General features: G+C 36.0%; 2 protein-coding genes across 2 annotated transcripts; one reads left to right on the top strand and one right to left on the bottom strand.

Annotated features, from left to right (window-relative positions):
• Positions 1 to 1,418: 1,418 nt before the first annotated feature.
• Positions 1,419 to 2,877, bottom strand: LOC131739986 (tripartite motif-containing protein 3-like). The gene is made up of 2 exons (XM_059034363.1): positions 2,662 to 2,877; positions 1,419 to 1,892 (listed from the first exon to the last, which is right to left on the bottom strand). The coding sequence occupies exons 1-2, from the start codon at positions 2,836 to 2,838 to the stop codon at positions 1,548 to 1,550; spliced, it is 522 nt and encodes a 173-aa protein (XP_058890346.1). The 5' UTR covers positions 2,839 to 2,877; the 3' UTR covers positions 1,419 to 1,547.
• A 4,484-nt stretch (positions 2,878 to 7,361) lies between these two features.
• exosc3 (exosome component 3) lies at positions 7,362 to 14,816 on the top strand. Its single transcript, XM_034035906.3, has 4 exons — positions 7,362 to 7,695; positions 11,058 to 11,207; positions 13,723 to 13,874; positions 14,586 to 14,816. Exons 1-4 carry the CDS (start codon positions 7,432 to 7,434, stop codon positions 14,791 to 14,793), a joined length of 774 nt encoding a protein of 257 aa, XP_033891797.2. The 5' UTR covers positions 7,362 to 7,431; the 3' UTR covers positions 14,794 to 14,816.
• Positions 14,817 to 17,127: the final 2,311 nt, after the last annotated feature.

Genomic DNA, 17,127 nt, shown 5'->3' with positions numbered 1-17,127 from the left:
CTGAAAACCCTCTGTACCACATTACAAGTTTCTGTAATATTATTATAATGAATTTATCAATGGTCTTCCTTCACAGGAAAACCAAAGCTGACATTCGGATTCTGAAAAAAGGCAGCTGCTCAGATTAACTTGGCTCTTTTGTATGTTTCAATTAAAGTTCCTAAAAATTAAAGCCTTCTGAAACATCCACTTTGTTGCTTGTGTATCGAATGGGGAGCAGCAAAAGAGTGTAGCTTCTTTAGTTCACAACGGAGTCACTGATTTCAACCCCCATGGTCTGTCAATCCAGATGATGACCTTTAGAATATATATGTTAGGGTTACTTCATAAAATCGGTAAGAGAAACTCAATCAATTGAAAGACAAACATTTCAAAAAGTAGTTCAAACGTTTGCCATTGAATTTATCAAATTTCTCGTAGTATTTCTAAATTTAGCGCTGTTGAGTGTTTGTTATGCCATAATATACAATTTTACTTTAAATAAACAATATTACTTTAAATGAACAATTTTGAATTGCTAAAAACAGCTGCACGTCTTATTAAGGGCGGCAGTAATTAGAAGTACTATGGTTTTCAAAAGGCGCCATTTTTCATTGCGGTTTTTACGGTATTTGAGGGTGGCGTATATTGAAGCTTCTGCGGATACAACTTGATCAGGATGGCGAAGAAGTCCAACAACTTAGCTTTTTAAGTGAAAACTGTTGAGCTTGCAGATCAGAAAGCCAATCGACCTGCTGCTGGAGAACTAGTTGATGAGCGTCACATTGGGGAAATGGAGAAAGCAAGTACCTCAGCTACAAAAAGAGCCGACATCTTCACAGAGTAAACAGAAAAAGCTATGGGGTGGTGGGTTAACCTGCATATTTCAATGCTGAAGAGGAGCTGATGTACAGGTTTCATTATTGAGAGTGCTGTTTATTCAAGGGCTGCGCTTATTACAAATCTAATATCTGAGTGCAGCATTTATTCTAGGGTGTCGGTAATTCAAAGTAATATGGTACTTATGAAAAGCTTGCATTTTTTGTGTCCAATTTATCCCAGAATATACGAACATTCATAACAAAATAACATTGATATCAGAACATAAGAAAAGTTATGAACAAGAAGAGGTCCTTTGTGTGACAATGCTTGTCTAGTTAATCAATGCTTATCCAATTATTTCTGCTTACATGCTGTTGTACAAATTATACATACTGGTACTACAGATTCTTACAAATTTTTACATGTTATTTCTAATGATTCAGGTCAATATATTTTTTTTTATAAAAGTCCTGGCTAAAATATATATTGAGATATAGAAACCTACTTGGTAAGTTGATTGAGAGTAAATGTTCTCTCTTATCAATGTCAAGTGTGTCTTATTTTTGCATTTAAACTTATGTTTTTACATTAAGTATGCAAAAATGCCATTTGCTTTTTTGTAGTTTAGGAGCTTTATTGGAGATGTACTCAACTCAAGGTTACCAAGCTTAAAAAATCAGGCCCCTGCCTGATAAATACTAGACAGGCATATTTCTTTATTAAACCACCCTTTAGAGCTGCAGTTTCTATCTGTATCTGTATAGTTTTACACAACTGTGATAGCAGTCAGCCACAGCCAGGTGTCCTTCATTTGTGATGCAAATTCCAAAAGGTCCCTGCAGTTCATGGTTTACCACATATGCACTCAGAGATGCGTTAGGGTTAAACATTGTTATACAATTCTGCCCTTCGTCAGTAACTAATATATTTCCATCTCTATCAACACAAACTCCAGATGGATTTACAAAACAATGTCTGTTTCCAAGTTCTGGTCCGATCTTCATTTTGATCTTCTTATTTTCAATGATCTTTACACACCTGCCTTCATATTGTCCAAAGAGCTGCCCTTCAGCAACTAATAGGTCTTCATTCTGATAAGAAAAGCATTAATGACAATTCTAGTCATGTTATTATTATTATTTTTTTAAAACCCTCAGGATTTATCAGACAATAGTACCTCTGTCTTGCCTACTGCCAATGCAGAAATCGGCTTTATCTTGGGAACCACATGTTGTCCAGTTTTGATAAAACTATGCATGGGTATTTGGTATCGCACTCTTTGCTACACGCATGTTATTTCAGATTTGTTTTTCATGTTGTCTTCCAGGATTCCCTTGGAAATGGGATGAACATCCTGGTGGTTTCTCATCCTAGTTAGGTAATAAAGAACTGGACTGAATTCATGATACCAACAGCTGTAAATTACTGTACGGACAACCACCAAGTATGCTTGTGGTCATTAGGGTGATGTTGTGCGGCAACAGCACATTCCAAATAAGCCCTTAATCAGCCTTAAAAGGTTGTTGGCAACTGTTACTGGAATTACATCTTTCATTCAGCCCATGGTTTGGGCAACTTGCCTTCATTCTTCTGGCACTACAGTCACTTCTTAAGTGACATGGTAATTTACTGATCTTTTTTTAAGTTAACAGGCTAGATATGTATTGAATACAGGGGTGGGCCTAATAGTGAAAGTGATTTTACTTTGCTTTCAATATGAGCAAATTGGGACTGCAAAAGATTGCCTTAAGAGTGAGGATGTCTTTGTTTTGAGGTTGCTTTAAAGCAAGGTTTTACTGTGAATAAATAAATAAATTGTTGATGAACCAGTCAGAAATGTTGACTGCTAATTAAACTTACCTTGTTAACAGAGATTTGCACAGGTCGGACAAACCCTTCCATCACATTCATTTTCAGGATGGCATTGTTCCTCCAATCCACACTGATAATATGGATCTTCCCTCCATCTGTCCAGTCAGTCACAGCAAGATTGCCACAGGGCAGTAATGCCAAGCCATGTGAGCTTTTCCAGTCCATCTTCGGGGGCTTTAACTGATGAATTAATTCACCGTCTTTGGCAAACACCTTCACAGCTTTGCTTCCATCTGTCACCAGCAAGCGGCCGTCTGCAGTAGCTGCAATGTCACCTAAGCACTTCACTGACTTTGATCCGAAAGAGAACCCATGCTTGTGAAATCCCTCTCTGCTAAAGATCTGGATCCTGTTGTTTCCGCTGTCTTTCACTGCTAGGTCTCCCTCTGGTGTTAGGGTCAAAGCAGTCGGCCAAATTAACTTGCCAGGGCCTGTGCCAAATTGTCCAATTTCAGCCATCAGAGTGTTGCGATATATCCTTCTTATACCTGAAAGCTTCCAGTCTTTATGATGGGCATGCATCTCTAGCTTAAAAAGCAAAACAGACAGTTATCATACGCTGCAATACTCATAGTTAAAGTGAGTGTAGCTAACACAATAATTCCATACATCCTACCTGTTGTGTACAACCATCCGTTATATAAGTCTGGGCAGTTTTGAAAGAAACACATGCATTTTTTAAATGGTGTCTGGTACTGCACTAGGTTCAAGAATTCTTTGTTTAAAAGCTATGTTTGTAAGTTTTAGGGTGTTCTGGCCAATAGCATACTTAGGTCTTCTAGTTTTCGGGTTTTATTTTTGATCACGTGATGTCCCTTTAAACATATTTTGAGCCAATTTGCTTTCTTAATCAAACACTAATTACCAAAGGAAGTTGTTTCTTTTTACCCTCATATCTTGATTGAGTTAACAAACGACGTGAATTGATCTCACCTGATTCCATTTGAACCTGCATTATGTTTTGGCTCTGATCGCCGAATTCACCTTATTAATTCAGCTTATTAGTTTCTAGTAGTGCATTGCTAATTTAAACTATCTGGTATTCAGTTAAGGCTGAACAACTATTAATTAAGGTTTAAAGGGAGGGAGAGAGATGGAAAATAAAAAAACAATAACTAAAAGCCCTAAGTATACTCCAGCAAAAAGTCAAACTCAGAGCAAGCAGAACTTAACCGACTTTTTATGATAAAAAACATGACCCGAAAGCAAGGAAAAACCAAAGCAATAGTCATATACTGTCTAAAACTAGAGGATGTGTAGAGTGTACGTGGAGACAACTGTCTCCCTAGCTAGTGTAAAACAAATGTGTATAGTAGGCTTACAGTAAACTGGTTTATCAGTACACAAGGGGTCAATTTTAGTAGTAAACTGCAACTGATGTTAAAATACTGACCCTTCCCTTCTAATTCTGTTCTGCATTAAGATTTGCAGCTGTTTATTTTATTAAACTTGACCCCCTTAATCTAATACAGTTTAAAAGGGGACCCTCTGAGCAGTATACAAAACACCCACAAATGAACCCCAGGAAGTAGGAAACTGACTGTTACTGTTTTGGTTACTGGTGGAATAAGAGAGTGACACCTTGTGTGTTGGGTGTGTAAGAAAACACACACCATTAAGGTGTAAAGGCAGTAAAAAAGGTATAGTTTATTGTAGTAATAAAATACAAACAGAGCAGCTAACTCTGGTCTCAGTAGGATATACCTGAACCCCAGACGCTGGGTTGCGTCATCATTTATATGGAGAGTTTCATCCACTCAAGCGCAAGACATGCACAGCATTTGAAATACAAACAATGTCCATGTATGGTTATTAATAAGTAGTTTTATTCATTTCTACATACGGGGCTCTCAGAAAGATGTTATTATTAAACAGGTAATATGCAGATAACTGCAGATAATATACCGTGAGAATGGAAGACAGGACGGCATGGCTGTTTTCGTCCTTGCATGATAATTTATCGCTGGTGTTATATCGGATTCTGTTAAATTCTGATAGATGCCCTTGACAGTTTTCCTCTGTCCTTAATAATGTTAATTTCATAATAAATATTGCCACTGCTTTTTAGTCATCTATGAAGGTACAACCATTATGGGAACTATTTTTTAAATATATTTTAGAAGATACTGAAAAAGACTTCTAGTCTAAATGTTTGTCATTTAATTTAAGGTTGTTTAAGTATTTCTAAATGCAGTTTTAGCTGGCGTTTTTATTAGTTAAAAAATAGTTTTCTTTACATTAACTAACTATTAACAAAAATCAACAAGTTGTTAACAGTTAATAAACCAAACAATTGCCTCTTAAAATAAAGCACAACCCATGTTCCTTAAGTTCAGATGAGCGAGCAGTTAAGATAAAACAAAAAAAATGGTACTGATCTATTTAGGTTACAGGCCTACAGTATGTTTTGAAGTACAATTTAAATAAAACATCTATTTCCTTTAAATATTATTTTCTTTAAATAACTTTTTTAGTATATTAATTCAAAGAAACTGGAATATTTAAGAACATGTCTCTGATGACTTAATTTATAAACAGAAATTAAATTACAACAACAACATAATACAACTACGACTACTACTACGACTACTACTACTACTACTACTACTAATAATAATAATAATAATAATAATAATAATAATAATAATAATAATAATAATTACATTTTTGTATGATGATACCTCACATTTAGCTTCAAATAAAATTGCATGCATTCATTTTAATATAAACAGTATTCATATAACATTGTGACAAAATGATGAGCACTTACCAACTGTAGCACAAAGACTCCAAAAACTATAAGTGGAATATTTTGTATAAACTATAAGTGGAATATTTTGTATAGCCTTTTTAAATTTAGTGGTATCTGTTTAGATTTTTACCAGGCATGTACAGAAACAAAATGCTATATCTGTATAATGCAAATAATTAATTTCCATGGTGCCATGGAGATGATATGACAAACGCTGGCATATTGTTTTCTCCTCCCTTTTGTTAATAGACCTATTGCTTGGTGTTTACATGCTTACAATATTTTTAAGCAGGCAGATACTTTAGCAACAAACACACGTCAGGGGCAAGTTTAAACATTGCCTCTTAAGAATTATGGTATTTGTGCAACTACTTTAAAACTGTTCAAATAAATGGATTGTATAATAAATGGAACAACAAATATTGATTCATCTATATCAATGACTGCATATACAGTGTTGGTATAGAAGGGTGGTAAATAATAAGGGTTCCAACAATGGTAAGTTCTGATAAGAGGACCTCTGGTATGTTAATGGTAACCATAATGTCTTTGAAATAGAAAGATAACTGGGAAATGCTTTTAAATATCATACCAGGGATGTGTTTAATTCAACTAGAGGGAACATGCAATCATTCCTTAATGATTACTGCCTCTAATTTCTTTGGGGATGAAAATCTACACCAAACCCTGTTCTTCACAATCTCCCTTTAATAATGTGTGCAGTTTTAGGAAGCACCTGCCAACTGAACACTCACTATTATTATTTTTTAACTGTTTATTAGAGTATTAGCACGGAAAATACAAAAATGCATTATCAGATTGTACAATCTTAAAATGTAAAACTGAAGACAGAGAAAGCATTGTTAGCTTTGTATTGAGTGTTTTCTGAGTTTGCATACTATTGCAAACTGTTTTGGGGAGAATTGTGACAGAATTGTGTCTCTCTTTTTGTTTGTCATACTTTTTTCATGTTTTTTTATTGTTTGTGTTTTGAACAAAGTCGTCTTTGTTCAAAACACAAACAATAAAGTCGTCTTTGTTCAAGACTGAACAGATTCAATTCTTTGAGCCTGTCTGCATACGACATGCCTTTTAAACCCGGGATAATTCTGGTTGCTCTTCTTTGCACTCTTTCTAGAGCAGCAATATCATTTTTGTAACAATGTGACCAGAACTGAACACAATATTCTAGATGAGGTCTTACTAATGCATTGTCAAGTTTTAACATTACTTCCCTTGATTTAAATTCAACACTTTTCACAATATATCTGAGCATCTTGTTGACCTTTTTTATAGCTTCCCCACATTGTCTAGATGAAGACATTTCTGAGTCAACATAAACTCCTAGGTCGTTTTCATAGATTCCTTCTTCAATTTCAGTATCTCCCATATGATATTTATAATGCACATTTTTATTGCCTGTGTGCAGAACTTTACACTTTTCTCTATTAAATGTCATCTACCATGTGTCTGCCCAGTTCTGAATGCTGTCTAGATCATTTTGAATGACCTTTGCTGCTGCAACAGTGTTTGCCACACCTCCTATTTTTGTGTCGTCTGCAAATTTAACAAGTTTGCTTACTATACCAGAATCTAAATCATTAATGTAGATTAGAATAGCAGAGGACCTGATACTGATCCCTGTGGTACACCACTGGTTACCTCGCTCCATTTTGAGGTTTCTGCCACATTGAAATGAGTAACATAAATTACGTCGTGGCTAACCTTTGAGTTTAATAAGCATACAGTATTATTGTTCATTTGCGCATTCCTTTACTACGGTATAATGGCGCAAGGAGGCGCGCACACTTTTTTTTATATTGGATATCCAACTCGTTTCTATCAATGTCTGCAGTCTCCAGTAATATGCATCCACGGCTTCTCTTTGTGGGGCGCTTATCCTCGCAGTGAGCTATTGCGCCTGTTTTTGCTCATATACGGTATACTATGGTGCATGTACTTTATTCTCGGTAGGCTTCGCTGTGTTATTTTTTGAAACGGCTTTGATGTTCCTTTTTGCCTTTCACCCGGAAGCGAACGTTGCTAACAGCAAAGAAGCAATGTTGTGCTGCGTTAAAGAGAAAATCGGAGAGGCAGTTCTTCCAGGGGATCTCCTCGCGTTTGAAATACAGAAGTCAGAAAATAAAAGAGAGAAGTTGATCTGTGGGCCTGGCTTGCGTCGGGACGGGGAAGATGTATTTGTCTGTAAAAGTGGCATTCTCCGCCACAAGGAACCGAACCTGTACTGGATAGACTTGCAACAAAGACGGGTAAAAATCACCGATGAAGTGTGCAATTGTATATAACTTAGTTATCTATTAAACTGGCAATTGTGTTTTAACACTTTTAATTAACAGCAGCTGTAAATACATGTAGACATTTGCATGTTCACTAATGTGCTCAACCCACGTGTGTGGTATTATATAATAACTAGTAAAAGGTTATCTGAGGACATTCAAACCAAACAGAGTACAGTCCAGTAGTTTAAAATGTATTATTATTATTTAATATTATTATTATTATTATTATTATTATTATTATTAGGTAGAACCTTCTCATTATTCCAATAACAACGTTCTTTCGATTTCAATACAGGTATTTTCCACAAGGGGGCAAACGTATAAGTTAAGACACAGGGCAGCAGTGTGGAGTAGTGGTTAGAGCTCTGGACTCTTGACTGGAGGGTTGTGGGTTCAATCCCCGGTCGGGGATACTGCTGTTGTACCTTTTGAGCAAGGTACTTATGCTCCAGTAAAAACCCAACTGTATAAATGGGTAATTGTATGTAAAAATAATGTGATATCTGTATACTGTGAAATAATGTATAATGTGATATGTTGTAACAATTGTAAGTCGCCCTGGATAAGGGCGTCTGCTAAGAAATAAATAATAATAATAATAATAATAATAATTATTATTATTATTATTATTATTATTATTATTATTATAAGACAGGGGTTTCCAAACTTTGGTCAACGGGAGCAATGGCATTCTACGTATTTTTTTCTATTATAGTCAACCCTCTATACCGGCAGGTAAGGGCCATGGTCAAAAACTGGCAATAGGGTGGCGTTATAGTGAGGGTCAACAAAACACACACACACACACAACCTTCTATGTTTGCAATAAATTCAAACGTTTTAATTTTGTAGTTACAATTACAGTATTGCCAGGCCATTATTATTTTTTTTTTTTCACTAGTTCTTTTTACAGTACTAGTTTTCACCAGTAGGTACTAATGACGTTTTCTCATGAAACATATATGGTTATTTTTAAGGAACTGTTTATACTTAAATAAATAAATAAATACATGAATAAATAAAAATAAAACACTCATTTAGTTTCAAATCACCCAAACAACATTTCCATAAAAACAGAAAAGCGTACTTTATTTATTTATTTATTTATTTATTTATTTATTTATTTATTTATTTTTACTGTACTGTCATTTGAACTTTACTGTTTGTGGCACTATATATATATATATTGTCCATCGAGTAACAATATATACCTCACTTAGGCGAGAAAACATTTGCAATATCTTACTGACTTGCTTTATTATTTTCAGATGCATACATGAAGATTTTTTCTTTTGCTCTGGTGTTAAATGTAGGGTCGACTCGCCATTTTGTACTTTCTGTTTTGCTTTGGGAGCGGGAGTGTTGATGACATTGGTATGAACGTTCAGTTAACAACGAATTAGGAAAGCGAGTCAAAGGTTAACTGCATAACTTTGTTGTTTTAATTGGCCATGATTATTTCACTGGAGCTACAATGAGGGAAACTACAATGCTTATATTTACGTTTGCTTAACTTGGGAAGCGATATAACGGGTACAAATAGCACTGTTTTTATATTGGTGACATTTGCTAAGAGAATAAAGCTGGCGGTATAACGCGGGACAAGTGAAAAACAGGCGCCGGGGCAGCTGTAAATTCACAAATCTGAGCTCACACACTAGATTGCCTTCCTAGGCGGGATGTAAAGCGAGAGTTCTGAGTGTGTTGAGTATTTAATAAAATTACAGTATGTCGAATCCGCTACTAAAGAATCCGTTTTGCAAAGTATAAAGAACAAAAAAGACAGCTACAGGAGTTTGAATGCATTTGTACCGTGGGCTCAGTTTTGAGGTGCTGGATGGGTTTTTTCTTTTGTAGAAACGTTTTCATACTAACTTTTGTAAGGTAAGGGATGGACGTTTTAGTTACACAGTGTTAAAAAATTAGGATTTAACTTCTGTTTTTGTTTACTCAAAGTGGTTCCTGTTCAGGTATTTATGAATGGGAATAATAAGAGACATGCGGTTCTTGCTTGTTTGATGACCAAGAAAAATAACTGCATTTCTATAATTTTCAAATAAAATAGTTTTTGCAATTTACTTTTATTTACTAAAATAAGTGTTTCCATTTTTTTATTTCCATAGTTTTGGGACAAGACAATGGTGTGATGAGTATGAGGGGCAAAAAAATATGTGTGATAGTTTAAGTAGTAAACAGCTGTACACAAAAGGTTGAAAAGTCCAGTCTATAAACCACAGATTTAAGGACGTCTTTGCTACCAAAGCAGCTGTGCTACTAGATATCCCTGCAAGTGTATTCAGCTAGGTAAAAAAAAGAGTAATTTAGGGCAGCAGTGTGGAGTAGTGGTTAGGGTCTTGGGTTCAATTCCTGGTGGGGGACAGTGCTGCTGTACCCTTGAGCAAGGTACTTTGCCTAGATTGCTCCAGTAAAAACCCAACTGTATAAATGGATAATTGTATGAAAAAATAATGTAATTGTATGTAAAAAATAATGTGATATCTTGTAACAATTGTAAGTCGCCCTGGATAAGGGTGTCTGCTAAAAAATAAATAATAATAATGATAATAATAATAATTGAAGTCCATAGCAACAGTGTCCCAATGTTTTGTGCCCCTGCTTTATATGTTTCTTTGCATTGCACAGCAACAACATTGCACACCCTTTGTTTTAGTCACAATTAAGACGTAAGTTTAGCAACATAAATGATTATAAAGTTATAGTGCAGAACGCGCTTAACAGTACCTCAATGTGGAAATCGTTTGTGCAACAACTGTATTTTTTTTATTTTTTTATAAGATCATTAATACTATAACCTGTGTCTGTGATACATTTTAATCATTAGTTCAGTTTGGAGAATCTATTTAACAGAAATATTTAACTAAGCAACTTAAAGCAAGTAACCTTTCTATCCCACTATGTTCTGTAAAATGGGCGACTGTTCCTCATATTACTGGTACTTCCAGTTGCTACTCCACTTACTTTGTGTCACTACTGCTGCTATTATGTCACTGTTCAGTACCCTATTTGGGTACCATGGGAAGGGAATGTTTTTTTTTTTTTCTTCTGTACTGCTATATCCATAAAGCTGACAATACTTTTGATATGCTTATACACATGAAGACAATTTTGAGAACTTAAGTTGTTAATGGTATTTTGAAGGGAGTCAATTAGTCAAACATTTCAGCTAATTCCTTACATAACTGACATTATATTAGCAAAAATGATTTCGTTTGTTAAGTTGTTAATTATTGGCACTACTATATCTAGGCAAAACTGTGTTTGATAAGGACTTGCCAGACTGACTGGACTGTGTGTAATGTTTTTTCTTTCAGTATGTGCCAGCCAAGGGAGAAAGTGTGATTGGGATTGTGACGGCAAAATCTGGAGATGTATTCAAGGTTGACGTTGGAGGAAGCGAGCAGGCCTCGTTGTCATATCTGGCTTTTGAAGGTGCAACAAAAAGAAACAGGCCAAACGTGCAGGTAAGAAACAGACCAGAATACTGTACAAAATGTTTTAGCAATACTGAAGTTAACTGTGACTTTTTTTTCTATGAGATTCTGTAATGCTTTTGCATTTTTGGGTGATGGACATTGAGAGTAATTTTAGTGGAGACAAATATTAAATGTTCTAATTTATTTACACTACATTATTGGTACAAAAGTCATGTGGATTTCTTTAATCAGGAAATCAGTATAGCTTAAAACAGGGTTTCCCAATCCTGGCCCTGGGGATCCACTGTGTCTGCTGGTTTTCATTCCAACTGAGTTCTCAATTACTTAACATCATTTGCTTTCAAATTGTTTTCAGCGCTTAAACAGTTGCAGAGTTCAAGTTACTTATAAAATGTTATAGCTAACTTGAAATCTGCAACTGTTTAGAGCTGAACACAAGTAAAAAGGTCAGTTCAATTATCAGTTCAATTAACCTTTTACGCCCTCTAGTCCCGCGGGCGGAACACGGAACTGCACGTAAATATTATATTTCATAACTCATTTTTAATATTATTACAAAAGCAAAAGAGAAAAAAAGCTGACTCGATATCAAAATCGTTGTTTTCCTACCGTCAAACAGCGAAGGAATTTTTCGAATCCGTCATTTCACCGCTGAGATATCCCATTCACAATGTGTCTAGTACCCCCATGCATTCAAAACAAAAGCAATCGACTAGCTTGCGTTTTGCTGCTCTGGTCTTACAACCTTGATGACGGTGAACTCTCCCTGATCACGTTGTAGGGGAGGTCACAAGCTTTCCATTCATACCTTTACTTTGTTTGTAACCCAATCCATCACAGAGTAATCCATGTGCAAACAAACACGCCCACCTCTTGAATGAGATAAGGGAAAAAAAAAAAAAAGCCTTTCAAAGGCAAATGCATGTGGCAATGGCTAGCCTGTGAGGTGCCAGAAGATAACATCCCTTTTAGAACTTAGTATATCAATTGACACAAAGATTTACACAATGTTTATTTTTGGAGAGGTTTGGGGACCCTTGGGCTTAGCTTTGTAAAAACTCCTGTAGAATTTGATCCCTTTGTTCAAACAGTTCCATTTTTACCCAGTATATTAGACATGTTGGTGAAGCACTGGAAAAAAATCTGTCTCTTTTCATATGCTACAAGTTGAAAAAATGACTATAGAAGCGTTTGTTGTTTTTTTATGTTTTTTTTCTGGATATCTCCTTCCAGTGTGGTACTGAGTAAGACTTTTATCACACCTGAGGTTTTAGTCATGATGCCCAAAGGGTTACCTTGAATTCAAGCCCTGAACCATGCCTGTGCTGTCTATACTTTGGAAGATATTGTGATTTATTTAAGGGCACAGCCCCCCAGGCGGAAATTGTCTGTGAGGGGCTGGGGTTTTGACAGGTTAAGGGTTTAATTAAGTAATTGAGAACTCAGTTGGAATGAAAACCAGCAGACACAGCAGTCACCAGGACCAGGATTGGGAAACCCTAGCTTAAAAGAGGCAGGCAGCTAGCATTCAACAGCTAAGTGAATTTAGCTGCAAGCCAGCTAGTGTGGGGTTAGGGTTAGGGTTGGGGTTGGGGGGGTTAGTGTTAGTATTGGGGGGGGGGGGGAAGGGAGGGGATTCTGCTATTAGATTAACAGAATAGGATGGTCTAGAAATATTAAAGTACATTTTAATCTATTCACCACATTTGTCAAGTCTGTAGATTTTAATAATGACACTGCTATCCAAATAACAAACTATGATTATTTAATATTGTGGCACAGCAGAAGCTATGTTGCTATAAGTAATGTATATGTGGGAAACGCTATCCTGTCACAAATACGCTAATGGTACTTTTTTAAATCCGTTAGTATAGCAGTGCAGTAATTAATGTACTTTCAGTATAACAAACAACAAAGTTATCATGGTTTTCAGTGAATCATTCATGCCACCATTAAATAGCACCTGGACCGTTGTCACGATATACATATTTACAGCACCTCATTTTGAGTAAACAACTTTTTTGGGCTACTGAAAATATTCCTCAACCCAGGGATGTAAATATGACTCCTATTGCATAGCAGTTTCACCCATTCCAGGTTTTAATACAAGCTTGATTTGCCACAGTATATAAGTAAAACCAGGACTGGATCAAACGGCTATGCAATGGGAGTCTTATTTCCAACCCTGTTTAAACCACAATGCAGGATTGAAACATCACTACATATGTGGTATTTTATGCCACTACAAACCTGCCAAACGGTGATTGTTGACAACTTTTAAACCAGTCTAATTACCAAATGTGACCGTATATGGAAGAATGTGGTAACCAGGCATCAAGAAATCAGATTTTAGTGTAAAACGGATCATGACTGTGGCGCTTGAGCAGGGATTGTATATAACGACTGTATAGTTACACACTGAGACTGAGCCATGACAGTTTATAAGGCATTGTTTCAAGTGTTTTTAAGTTGCCTGTAAATAATATAATTTGACTGATTTGTAACCATTCATTGTGAGCCTGTTTTAAATATTGTCTTTCAGGTGGGAGATCTTGTTTACGCTCAGTTTATAATTGCTAATAAAGACATGGAGCCTGAGCTGGTCTGCATTGATAGCTGTGGACGAGCAAATGGAATGGGAGTATTTGGAGCTGGCGGTCTTCTCTTCAAGGTTTCACTGGGACTCGTAAGAAAGTAGGTTCTAAAAGGGCTGTTTTTTAAACTTGATTATTAACTTTATTTTAACACCATAAAGCACGGTATATTGATATTATAAATCACATAAGAAATCAACCACAATGTCTTGCTTAATACTGTAATCCCATTCATATGACATTGCAGCACAATTTGAAAGTTAAAAACGACAAATCTTCATAGCAGTGTGGTTGTTTAATAAAATGAATACTTTGTATGCAGGGCGTCTTCTATAGTACAAGACGTGTCATTTTGCGAAATCGCACAATAAGGATGCCCGACTATAAAAAAGTATAAACTGGTCTTTTCCCATATAATCTATTTTGCTTCAACAATATGAGGCTGCTACCTAGATAGCAAAGGTCTTATTTAAAGACAATAAGCTAAGTTGGAACAAAGGATCAGCTTTATATGTCAGATCAAATCATTTCAGGTTACACAAAATGGTCAGTCCTATAAAGGAATACAAAAAATTCATGAAGGAACCATCTTAGAAGAACCATGTCAAATCCTATTACAATTGTCTAAGTGGGTCTCCATAAGATAGGTATGATGATACCGTAAGCATCTGCAGGGACAGAGACAAGACCCCATTTACCATTAACACGAGTAGAGCTCATTTATATGAATATACTGTTTTATTGTAAAGATTTGTGGATTGCTTTATTTGAGATACATGGTGTATTAAAATGTATTTATTTCTCACTGTAGGCTCCTTTCACCACAGAGTGAGATAGTTAAGGACCTGGAGAAGATATTCCCATTTGAGATGGTTATCGGTTTGAATGGTCGAATCTGGGTCAAAGCCAAAACCACTCAGCAGACTTTAATAGTTGCCAACATTCTGGAGAGCTGTGAAAACATGACAACAGAACAAAGAAGAAGCATTTTTGGGCGAGTGTCAGAAAATGTTCTGTAAATAAAGTAATTGTTCTTTTCTTATATTTCATCAATTTGTCTTCAGTGATTGGGTCATGCACATGTAAAATTAACCAAATGATGTACATGTGCGGGACCTAGAAAGAATTTTAACCATATGACATACTAGTCCAGGTGCCAAAATACATACACTAGTAAGTGATCATTTTCATATAGAAATACTTGAGAAGAATTTTGAAACTAGTATACTTTTCAGTAAGATCTGATCCATATGCATAACAAGTGTTTATCATCAGGTATTTCATTATTTGCACACAAGCAACTTTGAAGCTAGAAGGATTTTCAACTGGTATTCAAAAAATTAAAACACCCTTTAAGCTGGATGTGGCTAAATATGCATATGCATAAATATGCATGTTCTCGGGTACATACTGTTTCCTGAGAAAACGCAGTTACTCCTTTGGTTTTATATGCAAGTGTCTGTCTTTGAGTACAACAGCTAAAGATGCAAGTGTAAATGCAAGGCATGAAGGTTAAGTGGTTATTAAAGACCCCATTACAGCCTTGTAATTAACTAAAATATTCACTTTCTTTGACTAAAACCCACATTTAAGCCTGTGTGATACAATAACCTGCCGCAAACCTCAAAAGTGTCTGTTAGTAAAAAAACAAAAAATCTATTAAATAATTTGGCATCTACAACCACAAATGTATAAAGTTTTAGAATGGATAACTGATAAACAATTCGGTGAATGCTGAAAATGCAACAGTATCAGTCTTGATTGTAATCTAGGTAAAGTACCTTGCTCAAGGGTACAGCAGCAGAGTCCCCCACCTGGGATTGAACCCACGACCCTCCGGTCAAGAGTCCAGAGCCCTAATCATTACTCCACACTGCTGCCCGTATGACCAAGCAACCGCTGCTAAACATCCAATCCCAACAGAAACCATGGGTAGCTGCTAAAAGGATCAGGTTCCAACAATTAGACCCACGCTCAACCCTTTCATACTATAGTATGGATAAATCAAGTGCAGAGCAGACTTTAGCAAAAGCTTAATGGCTGCTGGCACCTGCTCATTTCAGTGCCACTTCTCAACAAGGCCATTCCAATAACCATGACTTGATGCAGCGAATCTGTTCCCATTACTTTGGCTAGGTTTTTCAGAACAGTGTCTGGAATATATTAACATTATGGTAGTGACACAGCTTTAGTAGTGTGGAGTAGTGTTTAGGGCTCTGGACTCTTGACCGGAGGGTTGTTGGTTCAATCCAAGGTGGGGGACACTGCTGCTGTACCCTTGAGCAAGATACTTGCGAAAAACCCAACTGTATAAATGGGTAATTGTATGTAAAAATAATGTGATATCTTGTAACAAGTTGCCCTGGATAAGGGTGTCTGCTAAGAAATAAATAATACTTTGTAATTAAATCCAGACCCTGTTCCAAGACAAAGTAGTAGGAACTACTAAGCTTTGGTTACATATACATATAGTGTATGCTTGCAATTCACTCCATACAGGATAAAAGGACAGTTCAAGACTTAAACAAACCTTAGCTTTGTTTAAGAAATGTTATTATACTTTGGTTGAGACAACTTTTGTTTTACTTGAAGTGTGTTGAGGTAACCTTTCCACAAACAAAACATAACTGTATAAAATAGTTATCTGATTTAATTAATTTCTTACACAGCTGCCTTGAGGTAATTTAATGTCAGCAAAATACAGTTTGTAATCATGTACAGAATATTAAAATGTCTATGTCTTAATTTAAAATTGATTTTGATATTATAAAATCTGTCAACTTGATGCACAAAACTAAAACGGTAACATTGTCAGTGATGGTAACCTATACCCAACTATTACTTGTTTGTGTTTAAAGGCTTTATATAAATTACATTATTATATTGGAAATAAGTACAACAGTGTGCCATGGCAAGGAATATTGAAATATGTATATAGGACCATAGATATATTTATTTTCAAAACAACGTTCGAAAATTAGTGCTGAAGAGAAATATGGTGACAGATATTTGCAAGAATTGGTATGTAAATGACCTTTGCTTTTGTCTGGCTGAGTTGCTGATAAAACCAATGTTAGGGGTGACACAAAGGGTAACTGCTGTAAAACAAGAGAACTGATGCCTGAAGTCCAGATCTTAAGAATTAGCCTGAAATAACTCAATTCCCACAGGGTGGAAGTGGAAAGTGCACAGGTAATCTCATGATGGCTTGAGAATGCAAACCGCTGTTTGACTGCTTCAACCTTGTGATAATCTGAGATGCAAAACTTGCCTGTATAAATATGGGGTGTCAGCTGCTCAGTGAGACACGCCCCTGAGAAGACCCCCAAGCCCCTCTCCGCACATCGCAGAGG

Source organism: Acipenser ruthenus, chromosome 1 (assembly GCF_902713425.1).
Source record: "Acipenser ruthenus chromosome 1, fAciRut3.2 maternal haplotype, whole genome shotgun sequence".
Taxonomy (NCBI): Eukaryota; Metazoa; Chordata; class Actinopteri; order Acipenseriformes; family Acipenseridae; genus Acipenser; species Acipenser ruthenus.
Note: the sequence above shows the minus strand (reverse complement) of the source record. Positions and strands in the feature narration are given on the sequence as shown.

Coding starts and splice junctions, on each gene's coding strand:
- LOC131739986 (XM_059034363.1), bottom strand. CDS start 2,838: ATGGACTGGAAAAGCTCACATGGCTTGGCATTACTGCCCTGTGGCAAT. Junction 1,893..2,661: donor TGCAAATCTCTGTTAACAAG/GTAAGTTTAATT, acceptor TTTTCTTATCAG/AATGAAGACCTATTAGTTGC.
- exosc3 (XM_034035906.3), top strand. CDS start 7,432: ATGTTCCTTTTTGCCTTTCACCCGGAAGCGAACGTTGCTAACAGCAAA. Junction 7,696..11,057: donor TAGACTTGCAACAAAGACGG/GTAAAAATCACC, acceptor TTTTTCTTTCAG/TATGTGCCAGCCAAGGGAGA. Junction 11,208..13,722: donor GAAACAGGCCAAACGTGCAG/GTAAGAAACAGA, acceptor ATTGTCTTTCAG/GTGGGAGATCTTGTTTACGC.